The following is a 25,547-nucleotide window of genomic DNA, read 5'->3' as shown; positions in this document are numbered from 1 at the left end:
GAGTAGGATCTGCTTCTTTTAGTTACCCCCATTTTTTGCTGATGTTTCTCTTTTTTTCTAATTAGTCTGACTGGGATCCTGCTAATTAGGACCCCAGTCTATCTGCTTTCTCTCTAAATTGATTACCAGTACCTTAGGTACACTCCAGATTGGATTCTGGGATACCCTTGCAAGTCACTAGTATATGGTATACTATATACCCAGGGCATAGGTACCCCAGAGGCCTCTCAGGGGGTGCAGCATGTATTATGCCACCCCTGGGAGACCCTTCAAAATGACACAACCGGTCTGCTTCAGCAGCCTGGGTAAGGTGGTGCATGCACCCCTTACATAGATATAGTTTCCCTATACCTATCCATATCACTGCACATATAAACCTGTCACCCCTATGGAAGGCCTTATCAATCCTGAAGGCAGGGTGCTGGGTTTTATGTGAGAGGGTGCCTATGCATGAGCAGAGCCCCTCTGCAGCCTTCAAAAACTCTATTACTTGGTTGTTTGTGATGCAGCCATACCATATACTCTTAAGTGCATTATAACCTCGCGGTAAATGCTAATTTAAAAACGGCTGAATGGAAACATGTCGTGTTTGATGTCAAACACCTTAGAATCATACCTCCACACTAGTAATTGGTGTGGGAGGTATGATTCCACCCTACTAGAGGGAGAAATATGACAGCACCGGTACACACGGTGCCAGCTTTGCAAGCCCTGGCATCACAAAATGGATGCTGCCAGCCACAGACACGAGTCTGCCCTCCTGCTGCTGACCGAAAGTCCGGCAGGGGATGGCTGTACAATAGGTTTCCTGTCACAGGGAGGTGTGACCACCTCCCAGACAGGCTTTAGTGTATTGGGGCTGGGTGGGTGCACTCTGAGAGTGCTTTGATGTCTGCACTGGGGGCACATTTGGTGTCCCTGTGCATAGTCTAGCTCAAACCGGTTGCAGGGGCTACAAGCCCCTGCTCGGGCGTGAAACTGTACAAAGGACATGGGTGTAGCCACCCCTCTGTCCTGACCCTCCCATAGGTGGGTTCCCAGAGTTTGTCCCACCCCTTCCTTGGGTATAAAGTAGGAACCCCTGGCTAAATGACTTTAGATTTACCTGGACGAATCTCTACTACAGAAACCAAGTACTTCAACTATCTGCACTACGCTGGATGACCGAAGAATCTTCTTCAGAGTAAAGGAGTTACTCCCCTGCAAGCCAGGCACCTAAAACGCATCTGACCGGTTTGCATCTACGCAGCTCCTGATAGACTCCGAAGATTTTGCAACACAGGAGGTGGGTTCCTAAGCTTCCCCGCGGCCAACCAGTGCTCTCAACAAACCTGAGATCCGCAGCCCTTATGGGGACCGTGCAACCAGAACCCCTGGACACTGTGCACATTTGCAGCAGCATATGCTTTTTGGTGATCCCTGAGGCTGCGCTTTGGGCTACCTGTAGTCGAGACCCCGAGCAGTGATTCCACTGAAGAATACTGGCCTACACTCCACAAGTGTTCCGAGGGCTGGTATTTAGTGATTCCTCTCGAGGTCCCTTTGCGATCCCTGGTCCGTCGACCTGTGGGTGTCCCAGAGGAGGGAACTGTAACTTTAAATGAGCTTACCTGGTTGCTCCAGACGTGCCCTGACTCTCCATCGCTTGGGGAGTCCCCAGGACCTTGCTGGTCCACACTGAAGCATCTTTACCCTGACCGCGTGGGTTGCAGTTGCCAAGGCTTGTTGGTCTCTAATCTGGACACTGACACCCCAGCACTCTACACCCTTCGTGGGACAGCTCGCCTGCGGACGCTGGTTGTCATTGACGTCTCCTGGTCCCCCTGGCTGCAGAGTCAAGCTTCGCCTCATCGCACCTGAAACACCCGACATCGGTGGGCATTTGTCTATCGTGCCCCTGGTCACTGGCAAGTGACCCAGACTCTGTCCCATCTGCTTTCAGGTTATTCTCATTTCTCATCTTCGATCCAGGCTTGGATCACCCCAGACACAACTCATCTTCCCGGCAGCAGCACTTTGCAGCATCACTCCATTGAAAACAGCGAAGATTCTCAACACCATTTGACACCTATGCAGCCGGCTTCCCTGGGTTAGGGAACATAAGTACTCTTGGTGCTCACATGGGTGCTGGCCTTAGAACCTTCTAAGTTTGAAAGGGTTTGCTCAAAGTCCTCTCCTAAGTGTCCTTAATCTTTAAAATTCCAACCACAACTATCCCATAGTATTGTACAGACCTCGCGGCTGTGGGTCCCCTGTGTCACTACCTTGGGTGGTTCCTTGGGGTCCCAGTGATTCTACGTGCTCTAGGCACTGTGTCTAGTCAAGTTGTGGTTCTTATACCACTTTCTTAATATAGGGTTTGGTCTCCCCCTGGGGCTCACTGTGTATTGTGCTACTTACTGTCGTTTTAGTACTGTAATATTGTGTGCCTTACTCTCTAATCTCATAAAGAGGTTAGTTGAGAGTGTTTAATAATAAATGCATATATTATATATATATATATATACCTTGTGTGGTTCTCCTTTCATTTGGTCATTCAGGAGGTTATAATCTGTTAAACCAAGCTGCTTTGTATTCCTTCGAGACTTAGCCTGAAGGATGCTCTCCATAGCTACCACTAGGATAGCTTTCAATAAAGGTTGTGTTTAACCTAATCATCAATAAGGGTTGTTTGGACTGGTACAAGGTGCCCACTTAAATTAGTGGACAGCATGTACCAGGCCAACTTCTCACAAAGGAGTCCTGGAGGGGTCAATCTACAGTGGACTCCGACTCTGGAGCACTGGGGGACCTCGCTGGGACCAGTGGGCCGCTTGGATTCTGGCCATAGGAGACAGGTTTCTTCTTCCTCAGCAGACTCAGTTATTCTTGGTAGTTTCTTTTTAACAGAGCTGCTGTTCTCAGGAGCTCAGGTATTTGTTGAAGGCATTCAGTCCTCCTAGGGGGTCTGGAGGTCACTGGCTGCAGGACACATTGACTTTTGGCGCAGGATCTCTGGAAACTGCAGACGGGCTGGTATGGCTGGGGCCAAGTCAATTCTTCTCTGCAATCTTCTCTCTGCTGGGCGTGTTCTTACATCCTTCTTTGTAGTAGGTTGCCGGAATCTGCTTTCTTGATTTAGGGCTACCCTCTAAATACTGTATTTAGAGGGCGTTTTAGGAGTCTCTGAATCAGTAGACAATGGGCTACTGACCTTAGGGTGACTACACCCTTGGTTTGCTCATCCCACGTGGGGGATTGGGCACAATCCCTAACCCTGATTAGAGAGAGCCTGCCATCTGTAAGATGGCAGGCACTGATGAGTGGGCTTCACCTTGCCTCCCACACCTGATGTGGGGTTGGCAGAGGTGGGCTAGGTATCTTTCATCATTCTTGTTGCTCCGGACTGAGCAAGGAGAGTCTGGTATCTAGAGTTTCTAAAAATGAGCGTTGATCCTTCGGTCAGGATGCCCCTTCGGGAGGCTCTTCTGTTGAAGCAGCAGGGGAGGGTTCTCCACCAGAACCTGTCAACTCTCCGCCTCCATGTATGGAGATTGAGCAGCAACAGTTTATTTCTTTTGACCTTCCTCCCGAAGTGAGCAACGTTATTTTGGCGGCCAGGCGGCCTTTCACTAAGACGGTATATGCCTGCAGTTGGCAAAAGTGTGTATCATATTGTACAGAAGGTTCTATTGATCCTCTTTATGCTTCTCTTTCTACTGTTCTTCTTTTCGTTCTTACCTTTGCCCAGCTGGGCCCTGCTTTGTGTACTCTTAAGGGTTATATTTCTGCTCTATCTGCTATTTTGCGGCTGCCAAGCCAACCCTCTCCGTTTAAATCTCCAATTGTAGATAGGTTCTTGAAGGGGCTTAGTCATTTGTTTCCATCCACAACCTTTGTCATGCCACAGTGGGACCTTAATTTAGTTCTCACTTTTCTTACGTGTGCTTCTTTTGGGCCTTTGCACAACTGTTCCCTCTTGCTGATTACCATCAAGACAGACTTTCTGGTGGCGATAACATCAGCCCAGAAGGTGGGTGAGTTACAGGTGTTATCATGTAAGCCCCCCTACATGATGACTTTTGCAGATAGGGTGATGCTTCACACCTGTGCTTCATTTCTTCTAAAGGTAGTGAGCCCATTCCATTTGGTCAATCTATCATGCTGCCCAAGTTTTTTGCTACTCCGCATCCTTCTAAAGAAGGCAAGCGTCTCCACTGTCTGTACTGAAAAAGAGCATTGTCGTTCTACCTTGACTACAGAAAGATTTCCGGGAGGACGACAAACTCTTTGTGGGTTATGAGGGAGCTAGAAAAGGTCGGGCAGTGCAGAAGTAGACCATTTCTCGCTGGGTTGTTCTCCGCATTAAAATCTGCAACGCCCTGGCTAAGAAGCAGCCCCTTGAGGGATTAAGAGCCAATTTCACCAGATGAAAGGCTGCGACCACGGCATTGGCTCGAGGTGTCCCAGTCCTGGACATCTGTCAGGCAGCAATCTGGGCACCTTTGCACACGTTTGCCAAACATTACTGCCTGGTTCAGTTTGGTCCTCAGGGACGGGCATTTTGCCCATTCTATTCTGCAGGACTTCCTAGCCTAGAAATCTGTCTGCAACCCACCGCCAGGATGGTACGGCTTGGGTATCTATTCAAAGGTAAGGAATCTGCAGATGAACAAGTTACTTACCTTCGATAATGCCTTATCAGGTAGAAACAATATCTAGCTGCAGATTCCTTACAGACCCACCCATGCCTCCCAGCTTTGCAGACGTATATGTCAGGGCGAGGGTTACTCCCTTTTTCAGGGCCCTAGGTTTGTCACACAACTACGTCTGTCACTTCATGGCTGTGCGTTTCCGGCATGGAAAAGTGGAAAGTACTGACGTCCGTGTGCCTGGATAGCATCTATATAGGTGACCACGAAATCTTAACCGACACTCATGATGCCGTTGATGTCACACGGAGCAGAATGAAGTCACCCGATGGTGCACGCAAGGGGCATTGTTTGAGCAAAAGTTTCCCGATCCAGTCTGGCGTCTGCATAATTCAAAGGTAAGGTATCTGCAGCTAGCTATTATCTCTACCAGATAAGGCATTACCGAAGGTAAGTAAAATGTTCATTAACCAGTTGGCTTATCCCTTATTTGTAGAATCTCCCCACCCTTTGCCTTAGGTCACATCTTCCCACCCGACCTCTAACAGTTTAGGCCAGGTATTCAAGACAGTGCATCACCATAGGAAGTGGTCCTGTGTCTTTTCTTTTCCTTCCATGTTTCCCCCAACTTTCTTTGGTAAGGTAATCAAGTTCTCAAATCCTTCAGAGAGACTCAGGCTGGTAGGGATGCTCATAGGATCTACATCCTCAGCCACATCTTGACATTGGTCTCAGATTGAAAAACATTCAGGATCTAGGTTCTATTTCCTGAGCAATGGTATTGTGTGTCCTGATATAAACACATCTGGGAAGGTGCTTTGCATCAGTGATGTACTTCTGGTCTTGCAAAGAAGAGCTGTGATAGTTCTGTCCATGCTTTGATCCGTGTATGTATTAGGGATATAATAGTGGTATTCCATATTTTAAGGTTAAAGGAAGGAAGACTAACTGCTTGCATGTTTTTATAATATTGATGGGAGGAGGATTCTTGGGACTGATTCTGTAAATATGTTCTGGAATTTCATTGTGAAGAATTTCTCTATCTCCTCAGTTTTGTCTTTTAAAATTTAAATCATTGATTAATTGGGTTACTGTTTAATGTAATGCTTTTGAAAAGGGTTTTAGGCATAGGCAAGTTTCTGATGTTGAAATCCTCCTATTTTTATTGCCTTCCTGAATTCTCTCCTGCTGACATTTAGCTCCTTGTTTTCCTGGGGTTTAAGCCGTCTTTCACTTCTTTTTAGATCTCGGCTCTAGACAGCGCATGCGCTCTGTTGCAAGAGACATGTTGTATATAATTTGTGGGCTTCAGCCCGCCCATAGGCAACCCATTTGCTGGGTCCATCGTCACTCTCCTACTCTTTCTTCCTATTTGTCCATGGCATGCATGCGTCATGCCTCTTCCTGTGTTAGCCCTCCACAAGAGTATGGACCAATTACTACTATCCAACCACTGCTCCCATTTGATGACCCTTTTAGGGACATCTCTTTTGTTTGTTCAAGAGATCTCGCCAGCAGCGCTCGTGTTTTCACCTTCTCCAAGCTCCGTTGTAAACAGGGCTGTAAGTCATATTTTTAGCTCACCTCATTTGCTGAGAATTCAAAGGCCAAGATTAAACTTCCGGCACTGTTTTTATGGGGCGCGTGTTCCATGCCCCAACTCCCTCCCTCATCGCTGCTTTGCCCGTCCCACCACCCCCTCCCTCTTGTCCCTTATATCCATCATAGTAGTGACCCAGCACGTGCGGTGCCATGGTACTTTGAAGAGATGATGAAAGCTTTACAGTTGAACTGTTAACCGTCCTCATGTCATTTCACGCTTTGCAAGCGCCTGGCTCAAACTCGCAGTCCAGTCTTGTTTTTTTTCTTTGATGGCAGGACATTACAGCTCTTTACATGAGCCCTAATTACACTACACAAGTTCAGATTCATTTTGTAGACACGGAGTGACTAACTAATTTGCCAATAATCACAGGATGTTAAGTTATGCCGGGCTCAAACCTGGTTTCTTCAGTTCCAAAGTTGGCTGCTCAGGCATTAGGTCACAACTCCTTTGTGACCTGACCAGAGTGAACTCGGTGAATTGGGCAAGCTGAATTTTTACAGGGTGGACTTAGTCTGACCAGACTCATTCCTAAAGCAAGTTTCTTAGGGTAGTTTACCACCGCCAGCCACCCGGGCCATACATCCTTGTGTGGTACTCTACTTCCTGCGGTCCCTCGGCTTCCCTACCTGTCTCTTTGTCCAAGGACCTCACTTAGTCGTACAGGCTGAACCGCGGTTGTTACTTACTGCCTTTACTGAGTGCACCTTGTGTGTGCCGGGCTCAAGCTCCTGAGCTGACAACTGGACAGTCTGGTCCCCACTCTTCTAACCTTGAATCCTGCTTCTTTACCACCACCTGAGGCTACAAATGCAGTAAATGACTAACCAGAAGACCGGAACTGCCTTCAGGTTCCGCACCACATCGCCTATCCTCCATACATGCGTCATGCCTCTTCCTGTGCTTAGCCCTCCCCAAGAGCATGGACCAATTACTGCTATCTATCCACTGCTCCCAATAACCTTTTAGAAACATCTTTTTTCTTTGTTTAAGAGTCCTCATTAGGAGCACTCGTGTTTTCACTTGCTCGGAGCACCATAGTAAATCATGTTCTTATCTTGTCACATTTGCTGAGCATTCGAAGACTAAGAATAAATGTCAGCAGCTGTCCTGGCAAGATGGTCATTTTCAGTCTTTCCTGGTATGATGAAATTGTTTAAATAAATGTGAATGGCCTATTGTGAGGGCGTATTTAAGATGACTCATTCAAGATGCTCCGAGAAGATGGATTGTTTCTCAGGGGCAGTATATGATGTGGAAACACTAAGTCCAGGGCCGGACTGGCTGTAGCGGGCACCGGGCAATCCCCCGGTGCGCCGCACGGGTGGCGGACGGTTTTGAGCCCCTGGGAGCCGTTTTTCTTACAGGGCCGTTTTCGGCCCTGTAACATAATCGGCCGAAAACCGGCCCTGGGAAAGAGCTCGGCGGCACCCCCAAGCCCGGGGGGGGGGGGGGGGTGGTAAGGGGGGGGGGGGGGGCGGCCGAGCACTTTGCCAGGGCCGGTTTTGGTTTCCAGTCCGGCCCTGACTAAGTCATATTATGGTTTGGGTTGAAAGAGATTACATACAGACCTAAAGCTTTTGTGTATTACGGTTAAACTTCCTCAATTGTTAATCAATCTGTCTTTCTGGATAATGGAGTAATCGTCTGGTGCTGGGTTGTCTAGAGGTGAATGGGATGTAGGAGCGAGCCGTGGGGCATATTTACAAGGGCTTTATCTCTGCTTTTTTGGCTTACAAAGCCAAAAAAGCTGAGATAAAACCAGCGCCCTATTTACAAGAGGGTGCTAACATGCACAATCGCATGTTAGCACCCTTTTTCCCTAACGCCTCACTTTGCATCTCCAATGAGATGCAAAGTGGGCGTTACTGGGTATACCCAAGATGGACTACCTTGCAAATATTGCTGATGTTTACATCGCAATATTTACAAGACAGCCCACATGATTTTAGCACACATTAGATTTTGGCGAAAACTGCCATTTTCGCCAAAACCTAACGTCTGCTAAAATCCTGACTTAGCCATCACTAACATAGGGGGCGGATTATGCTGATACGACCCTGTGGGTTGTATCAGTAAGGTTATCACCCTTTTGCAGGGAACATCGCTGGAAAACCAGCGATGTTCCCTGCAAAAGGGCGATAACCTCACTAGCTCTGGAATTTTTATCGCCCTGGAGTAACGTGTTGTTAATAACTCGCTACCAGGGTGTTAAATACCAGAGATAGCCTGCGATAATATAATTATTGCTAAGCACGGCCAGCGATAATTATCGCTGGCCGTTGTTAATATGCCCCCGTGTTTCTGTGTTATGTTATTATCTTGTATACTATATTCTGTGACGTACTGTTATCTTTTCGTTTTTTTGTATTGTGTGTGTTTTGGTGTTGTGGTGAACTGTTTGTATTATGTTATATGTTTGTGTTCATTGTGCTGTTTAATTGTATTGTTATGTTTTTGTATTAGTTTGAAGTTGTGTTGTTTGTTCTGTGTCGTAAACAGAGTTACTGTGGTGCTGTATTATTGTTATTGGATGGCTGGCCAATATGGCAGAGTTTATGTTCAAGAAAAAAACAACTATCAGTCATTGGTCCTGTTTTTAATTGCATGTAGCATGGTAGCACACCATGTCCTCTCCATCACCGGCCTTAGGAGCTCAGCAGTATTACTTGAAGGATTCCGTTATAAAGTGTATTCTCTGTGTGATATACCTATGAGTAAGTGCTCATTAACGGAATGATAGGTGTATCCTCTTCTGTTGATTGTTTGGGGTGCTGGGTGTATTTATCTAGTATATCTTCCTTTTCATAGCACAATGGGCGCGCTCTGGGTTTAGAAGTGCACATGCTTTACTAAACACCTTTGAGTAAGTCAAGAGTGCAGAACCCTGGGAAGAGAGGAAGTGAGGTGCCGAAACGAGAAAATGCAGAATCATTTACACAGTGGATTGTGTTTGGACCGTAACCCAGAATTTAAACTACATAAAGAACAAATAGAAATACAAGTCTTCACATTCACATGTGTGAGGGTAAAATAATTGGAATGGCAAGGACAGTATGATGAAAAAGACTGAAGGAGAGTGAGAGAGAAAGAGGCATACATAGCAAATGAGACACCCAGAGAAATGCAAAGCTTTGTGAACTTTGTGACTTACCTGCCGGACACTGCTCATGTCTTGTGACTGCAGAAAGTTCTGGATCTCCTCCTGAAGCAGGGTCTCTTCTCCCTCCTTCTGGCTGACCTCCACCATGTGCACGTGCCTGCTTGCTGCATGCGCTTGTTTGTATGTAAAGGCCAGTGTGGGTGGCACCACCACACCGACATTGTCGAGGAGCAGTCGTGTCACAAGTTTGTCGTGCAGGAGCTGAGACAGTGATTCAGAGCCGCCTGAAGGACATTCCAGGTCAGACGTCAGTGCCACCAGCCCTGGCAGGCACTCCTCATGGGAGGACCACGAGGTGGTATAAAAATAGGTGACGCGGCGTGGTGGATCAAAGTTGTCCAAGTAACTCCTTCCCCCGAGGTCAAATGTCACAGCTTTTTGTAGAAGGAGAGTTTTCTCATCTAGTTTCATCTTTGATGGAATTTTAGAAAGCCAGTTGGGTGAGAGACACAGAAGGATGCTACCTAGGAAAGGAAACAGAAGGAGAGAAGGAAGCAATGGATGGGTGGGGAGAAGGTCAGGAAACAAATAAATATGGACTGGGAATGGGTGGGATGAAAAGAGATAGGCAGATGGTGAATTTTAAAGGTGGAAAAAGGAGTAGAATTTGATTAAGTGACATTAGAGGAAAAGCCGTTGTCAACGGATAGGAGGTGGTGCTATAATGAGGCGAGAATGTTTTGGGGAAATGTGGTAAAGGTGAATGAAGAAATCGAGATAGAAAAGAGCAAGCCAGTATGGTCTGGAATAAATGTAACAGCACGTGGCGAGATGGGACAGAGAATGGAGGAATAAAGGCTAGAAAGGAGAGGAAGAGTTGTAGTCAGAAAAGGCAGATTGATGAGAGGATAGACAAGACTGGACGAGTAAGGACGGTAAAATCAAAGTGGCAGAAAAGAAGAGATTACAGAAGAAGGAAAGGACAGTTATCATGGAAAGATTAATTATTAAAAGATTGTTACAGCTTCAGGATGAGAGCATGTTGCCTTTTTTAAACAGCTAGAACATTGTTCTCTGTCACTGCATTCCGCTTTTCTAGGTTAGCTCTGCAAAAGGTAGGAAAGGGTACCATGAAATTTTACCCTGCAGAGATACCTGTAAATCATTGATTTCACTTACTTCCGGTATTACCTTTATACCTTTCTGCTAACCCATTGAGAATATGGTGGGATAAACAATGGTGTGGAGGTGTGTAAATCTACAGACAACTAAAGATGTTCTGCCAGATAACGGCTGCAATGTATATCTTGTGCTTCTGGGGATCCAGAACTTTGCTTTGCTGTCCTGCCCCCATACGCTTGATCCGTGGGGGTCTGTGCTCCAGCTCCTCTCATCGTGGTGGGAGCCTTACCTTACCTGAGGGCGCACTCCTGACTCTTCCAGATGCCGCAGGCACCCGCAAAACCCTAGTGGGACTCCAAGTCCCAGGGTGCCTTGTGACACAAGATCTGCCTCAGGTGCATTGGGGAGGAGCCTCATCTGCCCTTATCAGCACTGCGCTCCTACCGCAGTGCGGGATCCAGAACTTTGCTTTGCTGTCCTGCCCCCATACGCCTGATCTGTGGGGGTCTGTGCTCCAGCTCCTCTCATCGTGGTGGGAACCTTACCTTACTTAAGGGCGCACTCCTGACTCTTCCAGACGCCGAAGGCACGCGCAAAACCCTGGTTGGACTCCAAGTCCCAGGGTGCCGTGCGACACAAGATCTACCTCAGGTGCGTGGGGAGGAGTCTCGTCTGCCCTTATCAGCACTGCAGTCCTACCGCAGTGCGGGACGGCACGAGGAGGAGACAGGGCAGGGCCACCCCCCGGTCGACCTGCATTGGGTTACAGCAGCCACCAGGATAGGTAAGATGTACAGAGCTACAGAAACATCATATAACTAACTCTGAACACCTACAAGTAAGCCCAGCTTGCATAGTGACATTGACTCAGAACTGGGAGAGGGCTGTGATACTAGCGAAATTAATGTATGTACTGAGGTGGAAAAGGTACCCGCGTCCCAGTCTATTGCCCTTTAACTAGAATTCACTTATTGTTGGCTGGGGCTTTGCAGGAGTCCGGTTGAGGGTCTTCGGGACTATAGTCTATTGTTTTACATCTACTGGCAGGTGTGGCGAAAAGGGTACATTAGCAGATACTTGCCCTGCTCCCCCTGAGTCATCCTCGGCTTTTTTGGGCTGTGTGGAATGAGGTGTCGACTTGTAGTGCCTTTGCAAATGCATTCGAGCCAAAGGAGTTACTCCCTGAACGAAGGAGGAAAAAGAGCCTCAAAATGGGTAAGAAAGCGCCAATTAGAGTAAAAACACCAATAGTATCCTCACTGCCCCAAACTTCAATAGACAAAATGCTGCAAAGAGCAATAGGGGTTGTGAACACCGAGATCGAGTTAACTGAACGGCGCTTATCACTCACACCCGATCTATCCTTCCCACTCCCTGAAAGCACAATGCTGCGAGAACCCACACACATTCATGAGGAGGCCCTGCGGTTGCCTCCCCTAACGCCAGTTGTGCATAAGAAAGTAGCACCCAAGAGTAAAAACACCACTTGTGTCACCAGGGCTGTAAAGCATAAACAAACTAGTGGGGCCGGCACAAATAAGAAAAATGAAAGAGAGGTGCACCAAGATAAATTGGGAGGGCGAGTAGACTAGCCAGCGACTGTAGACAACCTTGTAGTAATTGAGTCCGAAAAGATCTACCCAGCTTGGGCTGTGAATCTGTTGGCAGACCTTCAGAATAATCTAAGGACCATCATCAAAGGTGAATTGGCGCCACTCATCAATCGCCTAGACAAACTGGAGGGAATGGTGGCGGGAGGGGTTACGAGACCGGATGCTATACTGCCCCTTATTTGCAATACATCCCGAAATAGGATCACTGTAGGATGTCAGACAGATAGCAAAGGTCCACACTTGCAATTAAACCCCAGGAATGAATCTCCCTCCAATAGCCTTGAATCTGGCCAGCAGACCAAGGCTAAGGAACCCCTAACCAGTGCGGACAAAAGTGAGTCGAAAGAGAATTGTAGCCCTGACCCTCAAAGACATGATGCAGGCCCTGTCACGCTAGTTCAGGGTAGTAATATAACAGATAGCAGGCAGCCAATACAAGAAGGTGGTAGAGACTCGTATACAAATCAAAGGGCTAAACTTTGTACTATCAACCTCCCCCCGCCCTGCTCGCCCTATGTAGCAATCATAACAGGCACCCCGCAACTGGCCCATAATGAAAGGGAGTCTCATTTAGAGTTGAGAACCAAGTACCTGCATTGGTTTAGTAGGCACAAGCACCTCGACTATGCGAAAACAAGAGAGATCATAATGGTGCGTCGTGTTGAGTGGGTGGGGAATCATAGGAAGGACGAGCCTGGAGACTGCATAGTGATAAACTTTAGCAACCCTTGTACTGTGGAGAACCTGCTAAAACCAATACCCAGCTGTCATAACGCCACCACTAGAATGAGCTTGCGACCCCTAAGGTTCTTCTACCCCCAAGTCCAGATGGGACAAAGAAGATATGTACCCTTTGTACGAGCAGCATGGGATAAGGGACCACACTTTGAGGGAAGATTGGCTACCTTAAACGAGCCCCCTCGATTTGGAATCCCAGTGCACAATAGGTACGCTGCCTTGTAGGAGGTAGATTGACTGGGGTAGAGATTGATGCAGCGAGGGAACACTAAATTGGTGAGGGAAACTGGAATGAGCAGAGTTGATTGTAATCTAGAAAAAGCAACAAGTAGCGGCAGAAAAGATCATATCCTACAATTAGTCCCGCAGGGAGCGAAGCCGCAATGCCCCGAAGTCTTTACCCTCAACTACTCGGCTGCTCAAGGAGGATCAGTAAATAAAGAAGAAAAAGCTATGTGGGCTGATGGGAAGGATAGTGCCCGAATGGCTGACTGAATACATTTTAGGGATGGTAATACTGCAGGTGTGACAGATGAATCAGACAAGGGCATCGGGTTAAAACTTCTGTCATGGTACTTAGCGGGGCTAAAGAACAAACTCCCATGCCCGGACTGGGCGGAATTTGTGGGCAAGTATGACATCTGTCTCTTCCAAGAGACGTGGGCGACAGACGGTATGCATAGGGTGGGCTTTGCCACATTTGATAAGTTAGCAGTTAAGGGGAAGAGGGGGAGACCCTCGGGTGGGCTGTCAATTTGGGTGGGCACATATCTTGGATATACAGTGGAAGTGTTGACTACTCCTTCTAAGGATATTCAGTGTGCACTCCTCTCTTTCCGCTCTAAGCCAAAAATTGCCTCAGTCAATGTATACGCTCGTCCGGTTAATAATAGCCAAGAATCGGCTACTATTGACCTCCTTGGCCAATTTATACTGTCGCTGGACTCAGGAATTCGGGTCATTGTGGGAGGCGACTTTAACTGCCACTTCGAACCACTCATAGATTCCGACTATTTAGACCCTTAGGAAGAAGACCAATTGTGGCTCATCCCTGACCCACAGATAACACCCATTACAACCTGGTCTCCTTTGGCCTTGCAGCTGAATGCGCTTACTTTAACCTTGTTGCTAAGAGCTTGCAATGGGCGGACCAAATCAGACCAGCCGGGGAAGTGTACATTTAACAGACCAGGCCAAGCCTCGCTCCTGGATTACATCCTGGTAGAAACCAGACTTTGGAGTAGAGTGCAAGATTTCTACATTATACAGAGGCAGGACAGTGATCATAATGCGTTGAGCTTGATCCTCAAACCCTGCAAGCTGGGGATTGGCAATCCATCCCAACGTTTTGAGAAAGAGACTAGTGCATTGGTTGTAACAAACAATAGAAGGAAAGTTAGATGGGAGCGTATACAGGAGTCTCCACTTAAAATAGCAAAAATATATCAGCTAGTCCTCCCAACATTAATTAGGATGAGGGATTTCACGTTGGTGGAGGGGCCCAGCATAGATCAGGGTGAGGTAGGAAAAATTCATGCGGAATTATCCTTAAATCTAGTAGATATTTTCTGTCCGACGGGGAGCCATAGAAAAAGCGCTGGTAACAAATGCTCGTGGTATAATGGGGATTGCCGCACGGCAAAACAAGAACTTTTGAGGGCGGTGAAAGAACAGGATAGGGTGCAAGCAAAAGTAGCAAGGGTCAACTACAAACGGTCCATCCACAAAGGTAAGAAGGAATGGGAGGAAAGGAGGTGGGATGGCCTTAGGACGGCCCTCAAAGAGAAAGATATGAAATCCTTCTGGGCTGTAGTGACAACAGGTGACAGGGAGGGGACATTGGCTATTTCACCCAATATAGCTCTAGAAGCTTGGGAATCATATTTTGGGTCACTATATGCATTAAGGGGAGACGTACATGAAGGTGGAGAGTTTAGCGGAGTAGAGTGCACGAGTCCTGAGGGAATGGAGTTCAGTGTGTTGGAGGTGAGCAATGCCATTTGCAAGCTCAGTCCCAACAAGGCCCCCAGGCTGGATAGACTGCCAGGGGACCTTTTTTGGGGAGAGCCAAAGATCTGGGCCCCTTATTTATGCGTTTTATTTAACGCAATTGCTGGGGGTATGGATCTTCCAGACACATGGCGTGGGGCCGAGATAGTGCCAATATTCAAGAAAGGTTGCCCCCTCACGCCATCTAATTACAGGTCAATCAGCCTCATTGACATCTCCCAGAAACTCTTTGGGCGAGTGCTCCTGGATCGCTTACAGGACTGGGTAGAACAAGAACAAATACTCAGCCCATATAAGGCCGGCTTCTGATCAAAGATGTCAACCGTGGACCAGATATTCAGGTTTTAGCTGGTGTTCTGGAAAACGGTTGTCCTAGAGGGTGGAAGCCTCTATTTAATATTTGTGGATCTGAAGTCGGCCTTTGATATGGTACCAAGGGCGAAGCTTTGGAGGGTCTTGAGGGATCTTGGGATTCCCCCGTACCTGCTCGGGTCTATCATAAAATTACACACGGATAACTTCACGCAGATCCGATGTGGAAAATCAGGTGAGCTATCTGCCCGGTTCCCTGTCCTTAATGGTGTTCGACAGGGATGCGTCCTCGCTCCCACCCTATTCTGTCTCTTTTTAAACGGGCTCATTGACTTCCTAAGGAAAATCAAGGTTAGTGATGTCCCAAAGTTAGCCACAGGAAGGGTTCCCACACTAATGTTTGTGGATGATACCCTGTTACTTTCCAAAACTCCAATGGGCATCCAGCGGATCCTAGATGGGTTCGCAGAGTTCGGCATGTTGTGGGGATTGGAGATAAATCTAGGAAAGACTAAGTTTATGGTTTTGAATCCCCCCAAACTGAAGCGTTCCAACCCAGTCTACATGGTATCCCTTTTGAGAGAGTAGACACGTTTTAATACTTGGGAGTCACCTTGGCTGAGTATTTTAATTGGGAGGCATCGGTGGCAAAAGCTAGCCTTAGGCTAACACAGACGATTGGTGGTATCTTGAAGCTGCATAGAACCACAGGCTCGAAACCCATTGCCCCATCACTTGAAATTCTATACTGCCCAAGCCAGAGGGGCTGCATTATATGGGGTAGAGCTGTGGGGCCATTGCAAGGTTTCCAATCTAACAAAGGCAGAAAATAATTTTATAAGGCAACTTTTAAGTCTACCGAACAGCACTCCACTTATTACCCTCCGTATGGATTTGGGCATTAGGCCTCTGGGCGAAGAGATAGCACTGAGACTTCTTACATTTTGGAGGCGACTCTGGGTGACACCTGAACTGTCTGATATTAGGGCTGAGCTAAAAGAGATATTGCCCCAGTGGCGCAATAAGGGAATTCCTTGGCTCTGTCATATAAAGGACCTCACTCTGGAATTAAAGAACCCACATCTGTGGAGTTCACCTGAAACTTCATGTACTCTGATCTCTAGATTGGAACTAGTAAGACAATACAGAGCAATGAAACTCATCCAAATACAAAACAATTCCGTACACAGGCGCTTCACGTCAGAATTTCTCCTTATAAAAGATACATACTACAAGGAACCCTTCCTAGATTTTATCCTACTTCCCTGGGCTAGGAAATTATATCTGCAATTCAGACTAGGGACCCTCCCAATCCATGTACTTACTAGTAGATGGGCGAAAGATTCAAAGAAGGAATGTCCTGTATGTAATTATAAGGAGGAGTCTGAAATCCACGTTCTTTTTCTCTGCCCTGCTTATCGGATACAGCGTTAACGCTGGTCAACACAACTTTGTAAAAACCTGGTTTTCAAGCAATGTATAGCGGCATTGAGAATCTTAAAGTATGATACTAGCCCTCCAATTGTATTTGCGGTTTCTCGTTTTTTAAACAGTATGTGGTACATCAGGCAAGCTGCCAAGTATAATTGTATTGGAGTGTCTAATAGCACAGCCTGATGTCCGCCATTTCCACTATTGTAAATCTTCTTGTATCTATTTTTAATGATAGATTTAACATCCATTTATTCTTTTAACTTAGTAGTTTTTAGGGATCCTTTGATCGTGTTGCTATGGAGAGGCCTGTCATGTAAGGATGTAAATGGATTGTAAATATATTGTATCTTGTGATTACTTTTTAAAATGTAAGCACTTTTATGGCTTTGGGCCAAAATAAAGTTTTTACTGACTGGCTTCCCTTAGCTCTGACTGTCCTCACCTTCCAGGCAGGTGCTGATTTAAGGTAGTCAGTGGAAAAATTAACCTTTTAGACGCTGTCCATCGAGAATACTTTGAGTGTTATCTGAGGATTGTTGTGAGGTTGTATCTATTTCTCCAGCAATTGTCCGTTCATAGAGTCACATTCTTGAATCATCCCTGCAGTCAAGCAGAAGTCTTAATGTGATATTTTAAAGTATGTAGTTCAAAAGGAATCAAACTTCAATCATCATGCATAAATTAGAATTGATTCATCGTAAAAACTAAACACTTCTGCTGCATTTATTAGCAACCATGCAATGAATCCTTGAATATTGCTTGAGTATTTTCTGAAAAAGATACCATTTTACCCTGCGTTTTTACAAAACATATTTGGGTTTGTATCCAGCAAGCACTCCTTGATCAGTTTGAGCTAACACTGACATGCTGCACATTTGGTGGACACTTTACGCCTCACCACTTTCAAATTTCACCAGCTGCCACTGATATGCTCAAAATGTCTTCCTAAACACTTGCAATGTCTATCAATGGAACAAAGCATCACAGGGGCATACCATCTCATGCATATGTGCTCTCACGTGTAAAATAATGCACCCTGCCATAATGCTCTAAAAACCTACTGTAGGGGTGACTTACATATAGTACATACAGTGTACATGGGTATTGCACACAAGAAGTGGGCAATGTCGTGTTTTCAAAAGGGCTTGCACCATTTTATGTATTCTCCATTGGCAGTCTACATGTAGTTTCCCTGGGGTCCCCTTTAAGTAGCATAATATATGCTTTGGCCCTTAGGGACCCTCTTTAGTAGCCATGCCCTGGGTACCATGGGTACTTTTTTGCCAGCCTCTTATGAGGGTGCTAAAGTCATTGTCAATTGGGTTAAATGTGTGTTTAGGGAATGAGCACTGGCAATGGGGCCAGGTTAGCAGGGACCCAGTGAACTTCCAATCAAAAGCATCCGTACCAGAGGGCAAAAAGTGGAGGCGACTAAGTCTAAAAGAGGCACTTTCCTACACACCCTCCACACCCAAATAAAAGGGGATGAATCTAACCTTTCCCAAGGGAGTCTTCATCGTCCAAGTGCAAAATATGTAAAGGCCATATGCATTGGCATGGTCAGTCCTAGGTCTGTGTACCACTATAAAGTCCATTCCCTGTAGGAAGATGGACCACCTCAACAGTTTGGGGTTTTCACCTTTAATCTGCATTGAACACATGAGTGGTCAGTTTGAATGAGGAAGTGAGTACCAGAGAGGTATGGTTTCAGATTCTTAAGTGGCAAGACCACAGCAAAGGTATCCCTCTCTATGTCACTCCAGCGCTGTTCTTTGAAGAGTAACCTCCTACTAATAAAAGCAAGAGGCCTGGCCTTCATTAATGGTCTTCGATAGTACTGCCGCTATCCCATGCTGAGAGGCATCAGTCTGCACAATGACCTGCTTAGAGTAGTCTGGGGCTTTGAGTATGGGTGCTGAGCACATTGCTTCTTTCAGTTTCAAAAGCCTTTTGACAGCCCACTGTCCAGTTAAACTGCTTTGGTTGTTTCTTGTAGGTCAATTCTGTGAGGGGTGCCACACTAGTACCATACCCCTTCACGAGCATTCTGTAGTACCAGGTCAAACCAAGGAATGCTCTGATTTGGATGTAGGTTGTTGAAGCCAACCAGTCCATAACAGTCTGTATTGCAATGGTTGACCTTGGCCTCCGCCTGCAAGGTGGTCCAAGTATACAACTGATCCCTGCCCTTTCGGGCACTTACAGGCCATGATAGTGCAACAAGCCTTCTTCAGAGTCTCAAGGACCTTGTCAAGGTGGATCAGGTGATCCTGCCAAGTGGAGCTATAGACAGCAATATTGTCTAGATATGCTGCACTAAAGGACTCTAGCCCAGACAGGACTTTGTTCACAAGCCTCTGGGGAAGGGTGGGTTGCAGGGGCATACTTTAGGCCAAATGGCATCACAGTGAACTGGTAATGCCCATCTGGGGTCAAGAGTGCTGACTATTCTATGGCTCCATGAGTGAGGCCAAATTGCCAGTACCCTGATTTTAAGTCAAAGGTAATAAGACACTTTATAACTCCCAAACTTTCAACAGGCTTGTCTGCCCTTGGAATAGGGTGAGCATTAGGCTTTGTGACTGCATTGAGACCCCTGTAGTTGACACACAACCTCAGCTCTGGTTTACCTCCCTTTGAGGTTTGAGGACTAAGACCACTGGGCTGGCCCAGGGACTTTCAGAGGGTTCAGTTGCTTCTAACTCAATCATCTTGCTGACGTCAGCTCTAATGCTTTTCTTAACTTCGTCAGATTGCCTGTAAAGTTTATTTTTGGCAGGATGGCAGTCCCCACTGTCCACATCATGTATGCACCACGTTGTCGGACCAAGGGTTAGGGAAAAGAGCTCAGCAAAGTGCTCCTTGCCTGCCGTCAGTATGCGGTTGGGCCGTGAGGGTGTCTAACATGACTACTTCCTCCACAGACCCCTCTTTAGGGTTGTTAGGGAGGAGGTCAGAGAGAGGTTCACTCTCTTCTTCCTGCCCCTCTTTAGTGACCATTAACATAGTCACATCAGCCCTGTGATAAAAAGGTGATAAAAGGGTTTCAGGCGATTCACGAGGATGACCCTCTGGGGGATTCTGGGAGTGCCAAGGTCCACCAGGTAGATGACCTACCCTTTTCTTTCAAGGATAGGTTAGGGTTCACTCCATTTATCCTTGGGGGCCCAAGGTGCCACAGGATCCAATACCCATACCTTTTGCCCTGGTTGAAATTCAACCAGTGTAGTGAAGATTGCTATCTATATACGTACAATGCTAAGTTAGCACAACCGCGTTTGATGTTAGAAAGCCATCTTGCCGCTTTTGCTGCTTTTGCACACGACACTGTAGTCACATGTAATTATGTGAGAAATGCTTGCTCGACTTTACTTCACATGAGAACTGTCTGTTGGTCACATCGCTAACAGTGAGCAGCGACCTTGGTCTGTACATTGTGTAAAGAAACAGTCTGGGTCGCTAGACGGTGCATGTTGTTGGGTTCAGGTTGATCGGCCCACTATTTAGCCAAAACACGCACGCAGCTGCAAATACCTGAAAGTCGGGTGCTTTTAATATTGCAGTGTTGCATGTTTTGCATTACATTCGGAAGAAGAGCTTTCCCAGGAGCAGAGTCTAGCTGATCCTGTGATGTGATCTCACTGAGCTGATCTTTACGGTATGGGGTTCCCCAGTCAAGCCTAGAGACCTTTTATTAGTCTAATAATAATAATATTAGTTTATTAGCGAAAGGAAGGTGGCTGATATCGACTGTCATTTTAGCATGATTACTCCTTTCATTTGCTATGGTATTGTAACTATGCTGATGGTTTTGATCTTAATCATTTGTCTGCTTATGTTAGCCAAAGTACTGCATCTTAGGACACAAGGTTTATAAAATAAACTCTTTAAACTTTACCGTGTCTCTGTTTATTCTGTTGTGGACTGATATGAGAATAATTACCAACAGGTATTTCTGATTCCCACCATTCCTCAGAATACCCTAAGTCGCTTGTTCTGGGTTGTCTATACATTGGGACCGCCGAGATAAAACTCGGATAACGAATGGGACACTGATGCTGGTCGGATAAGGGGTTCTGGGTTCTGAGGTGAGTTTTTGGTACACCACAATTCACTGAGGTCCTGGTTTCCTGTGCATAGTTCTGTGCATAAGCAGAATCCCTGCAACATGAAACGCCTTAGTAGTGCTTATATTAGTCCACAACACCCTCACTCTGGTTTCTGGTTGACGGGAGTGACGGTTTAACCTACCTGTGTTTCGACTAATAGGTTCTTTCAAGCTTGATCATTAAAAAGGTTATTTTTTACTGAACCCCAGTGCTACTGTTGATATCGTTGATACTCTTTAGTGTGTCCTGATGGCGGTTGACATAGCCACGCATAGTCGTGCACCTCTACGCCGTCATTTGATGCAGTATGGGGTGCCCGATGATGGGATGGCTGTTATTTTTGTGGTGAGCGCTGATGCGTCTTACCCGTATGAGTTGATTTACTCTTGGGTGACTTTTCCGGCGGTGGATGACGATGATACGTTTCACACCTTTACTCCCACACTGCTACCTGCGGTCTATACCCCGTATAGAACACAAGAAATTCCAATCTCTGCCTGGCAGCATACCATTTGGTTTAATGGCGCCCTTCCCCATGCGGTTGCACCGGCAAGAATGGGCCCGTTGTCTATTGCAGGGGCCACGTGGCCGGTGCTAGCCGGATTTACACCTCATCCCCGTTATCTCACGGTAGCGGTGGCTGAGTTGCGGGTACTACACACAGCCCTGATTACAGTTCATAGGGCTTTGGTGCAGTACGTGTCACGCAACGTGCAGGTGGGGGCACCTGTTGGCGCGGGACAACCAACGGACCACCACGCGGTGGTTATTAGTCCTGTTATGGTTAATTCGGTAATGGGCAAGCGCCCCCAAAATAGGGATGATTTTCCTTATTGGCTTGCTGAGAAATTTGACCAACTGGAGGCGGTTTTTCCGCATACCACTCCTGTGGAGAAACACAGGATACTCACCATTAGTTTGCCGAAAGATTTAGTCCCAGATATGGCTGATTGCACAAACTGGGGCAAGGTCTTTGCCGCGACCTACTCGAAGTGCTTCGGCACTTCGTCTATGTCTGTACTACCCTCCGTCATCAAACGTGTTCAAGAGAATCACGGTGCGGAGGCTGCTGTTGAATTAGGAATGAGGCTTGTCGGCGTGTTCAATGTGGTGGCTTCCATGGTAATGGGCAACCTCATGCAGTTCCAGGTACTAAATAAGCTGGACAGCGTGGATGAACTTGACAAGCCCAAAGAGTTCGCAAAAATAATTGCGCAAGCCTACAGGCAAGTGGGCCGTAGTGCGTTGGGTGTTAAACCAGCTGTAATCATTCCTGATGTTGTACAGCAAACTAAGGTGAGCTCGTCGACTAAAGACGAACGCCCCAATTTTCCTAAACAAAGTTGGCGAGCAAAGAAACAGGGGAAGCAGCAACAGAAACAGGGGTCTCGTCCTGCCTCTCCCGTGCAGTTGTCCAGCGAACGCACATATGATTTGTGCTATCGATCTCGTATTAAGTCACCTGATAGATTTCAGGTTTCTGAACAACGCTCTCCTCGTTCTTCACAGGAAACATCGGCTTCACAATCCAGTGGTGGAGACCGTGGGAAAGGAAGGGGTGCCCAAGGTCGTGAGCAACCCCGCCAGACTGACGGCAAAGGCAAGCAGGACGAGTCTGCACGTCAACGACCCCCGTTTCAGAAGAAGAAAGTTGCTGTGCTAACAGCGAGGTATGCCACAGATGGTGCGGACGCAGCTTCAGAACCTGACATGGGCACTAACGCTGCTCGACAGCGCGGTGGAAGTTACAGTAGTGCGACAAGCACTGCGTCCATATCTGGTGGTGACAGCAACTGATACGTTCATAACTGTAGAAACTGCTGACAATAGAGTGGCTCCCCCTGACAGACTATATAACATAGTCCTTTTAATTGAAGGTGACATACAACGCACGATTAAAGGGATTTTTTGGGATCATCTGACCACTTCATATGATATTCTATTGGCGGAGGCAGATTGGCCCCCGGCTTCCGTTTTAGATGCTCCTAGAGGGGAGGAGGTAATCCTCCCGTCCTTTGCGCACACAGTGCCAAAGGACCAAGCTAAAAAGTTCGCCGAGGAGTGGGCTCTGGTGCTAGCACCTGCGCTGTATCGTAATCAGGTAGGCTGGGATAAATTGTCCCCCAGCCATGAAATTCCGTTGCGGTCCATGCCCCAGCCACAACCCCAATATCCCATGCGTCGCGAAGCAAGACCTCACGTCGCGGCTATCCTTGAACAATTGGAATATCAAGGTGTAATTGAAACATGTGTGTCACCAATGAATAATCCTTTATTCACTGTGACGAAGCCTGATGGGTCGTACCGCCTGGTTTTGGATTGCCGGCATTTAAACTCTCATTGCCGGACATGCGCAGTACAGAATACCCACAGTTCGGCTCTCGTCGATAGTCTCGTGAGAAAACGGTTTAAAACCACACTTGACATTTCCAACGGCTTTTATAGCCATAACCTGTCCTCTCTCAGTAGTGAGTGGACGGCATTTACCTCGGGTGGCAAACAAAAACATTTCAAAAGATTACCGATGGGCTATAAAAATAGTCCTGGTGTCTTCGCCGCTCGCGTTGTCTCTCTGTTAGAGAGCATAGACCCTGATGCGTACTCGTATCTGGATGATATTTATCTCACTGATGACGAGTTGGGACCGCATCTCCGTCGCGTTGATCGCATTATTTTTTTTTTTTTTTTTTTTATAAAATTTGTATTGAACAATAATTCGGTTACAAGCACGGGCCTACAACCACCAGGGCCGGCCGCTAGGTACAGAATGAAATATACATTTATCAAGGCTGCAGTCAAGTCCCGGGGCGCAGCCCCGTAGTGGCTCCGGATAGTTCTAAAGGAACAGGAGACTTAAGTCCAACAGACACAAAAACTAAAAGAAAAACAAAAGGCGAGGCATAAGGGCAAACAGTGCGGGTCAGGCTTCCTCCGGGGAACTCCAGTGCAGACCATTAAGCAGCCGGCAAAAGGAAGGAGTACCGGGAGGCTGGGGACGGGGGGGGGGGTCAAGGGAGATGAACGTCCATATGTAGTTATTCCAAAAGGTGCCAGGAACCATCAAGGGTCAGGGGGACATGGCGATATCGGTGTCCACCAGGGGGGGCGTACAGATACCCCCGCGATACGCATTCCATTGCCCCCAGATTCTACCCCATGCCCCCGGCTTACCACGGGCCACATACACAGTCTTCTCCCTGAACATACACCAGTCCATATTCTCCTTCCATACTGACACGGTGGGCGGCCGTTGGGCGCCCCAAAGCTGCGCTATATCTCTCTTGGCAATCATGTTCCCCAGGGCCGCCCACCGAGTCTGAGCCGCGCTGTAATCATTGGGCTCCCACACATTCAGGACACAGCGACGCACCTCCGGCAGCAGCACAACCCCAGTGACCTGTCCCATAACCGTATGGACCCGGCGCCAGTAGTCCGCCACCTCGCGGCACTCCCACAGGATATGGAGAAAGGTGGCGCTGAGCCCACAACCCCGCTTACAGAGCCCGTCGTCGGAAAATCCCATCGAGACCAAGCGAGGACCCGTCACATACACCCGGTGAAGAATCTTAAGCTGTACCAACCGGAGACGGGCTGGAATGGCGACCTCCTTGGGGGACGACAGTGCAGACTGCCAGTCCTCGTCGTCCAATTCCACCCCATCCCCCGTCCAAGCCTCCCGGAGGCGCACAAAGAGGTCAGCCCGATGATTAATCAGTTTTTTATAAGTTAAAGAAATAGTACTGTCAGGGACATGTCCGTCAAGTATGCGGTCCTCGAGGGGCGAGGAAACCGGAATCTTGGTCCCCTCCCCAAAGACCGAGAGCAGGGCGTGTCGAACCTGGGCATAGCGGAAGAACTCCCTGTCCGTAAGCTCGTATTCGGCCTGGAGCACCGCGAAAGTCTTAACCGTGCCCTTATGCCACAGGTCTCCCACTTTGCTGATACCAATCGTATCCCACTGGTCAAACCCCTTCGTAGTCCAGAGGCTGCCCAGGCGGTCGGAGGCAAACAAAGGAGTAGCACATGTTAGTCGCTCACTCCAGCCCGTGGCCGCAGTGGCAGCCCTCCAGGTCCGCACCGCAATCTTAGTAGGACCCGTAAGGGTCCGGCCAGCCGAGCGGGAGTAAAGTGCCCTGTTATAGTTCCCGCCGGGAAGCAGGAACTTGTCCATCTCATACGCCGGATTCAAGCCAGGCGCATACGTGGCATGGTTAATGGCCGATAGCTGCGAGGCCCAATAGTACCTGCGAATGTCAGGAAGCGCGATGCCCCCGTCGTACCAGGGGAGAGTAAGCTTAGCAAGAGCAATACGCGCCCGCCCGTCCCACACCAGTCTCCTCTGCAGGCTCTCCACCTCCCGAAAGTAGGCCACTGGGATAACGTCGAAGGAGTTCTGGAGTGCATAGAGGAACCTGGGAAGGGACATCATTTTGAACAGCGCGGCCCGACCCAGCGGGGACAGGGGCAGCCTGCACCACCGGGCCGTGTCCTCTCGCAATCGCCGGAGTGGACGCAGGAGATTCTGCTCATAGCGAGCCACCGGGTCCAGCGAAACGTATATCCCCAGGTACTTAAAGCCGCTCAGAGATATTTGGATCGGAAGCCGAGGCGGCAGGAGAGGAGGACCACCAGAGATAGGATAGACGCAGGATTTAGACCAATTGATCGTGAGACCCGAATTGTTCCCAAAGGATGTCAGAACGTCAAAGAGGACGTTGAGCGACTGCCGCGGTGAGGTGAGATACAGGAGAATATCGTCCGCATACAGCGAGACCCGATCTTCGAAGCCCGGGGCCCACCGGATCCCTCTAAGCGAGGGCTCCCAGCGGAGCCAAGCAGCGAGTGGCTCCAGGGCGAGAGCAAAGAGCAAAG

At 47.8% G+C, this 25,547-nt stretch overlaps 1 protein-coding gene across 1 annotated transcript in view; it reads right to left on the bottom strand.

Moving 5' to 3' along the window:
- Positions 1–25,547, bottom strand: part of LOC146839571 (carnosine synthase 1-like) — a 464,396-nt gene that overhangs the window by 199,986 nt on the left and 238,863 nt on the right. The window contains exon 5 of the mRNA XM_085650354.1: positions 9,389–9,861. Within this exon, the coding sequence (XP_085506480.1) occupies positions 9,389–9,861 (473 nt within the window). The remainder of the gene's footprint in view (positions 1–9,388; positions 9,862–25,547) is intronic.

This window comes from Triturus cristatus, chromosome 4_1, assembly GCF_964204655.1.
Source record: "Triturus cristatus chromosome 4_1, aTriCri1.1, whole genome shotgun sequence".
Classification (NCBI taxonomy): Eukaryota; Metazoa; Chordata; class Amphibia; order Caudata; family Salamandridae; genus Triturus; species Triturus cristatus.
This window is presented reverse-complemented; position numbering and strand designations above follow the sequence as displayed.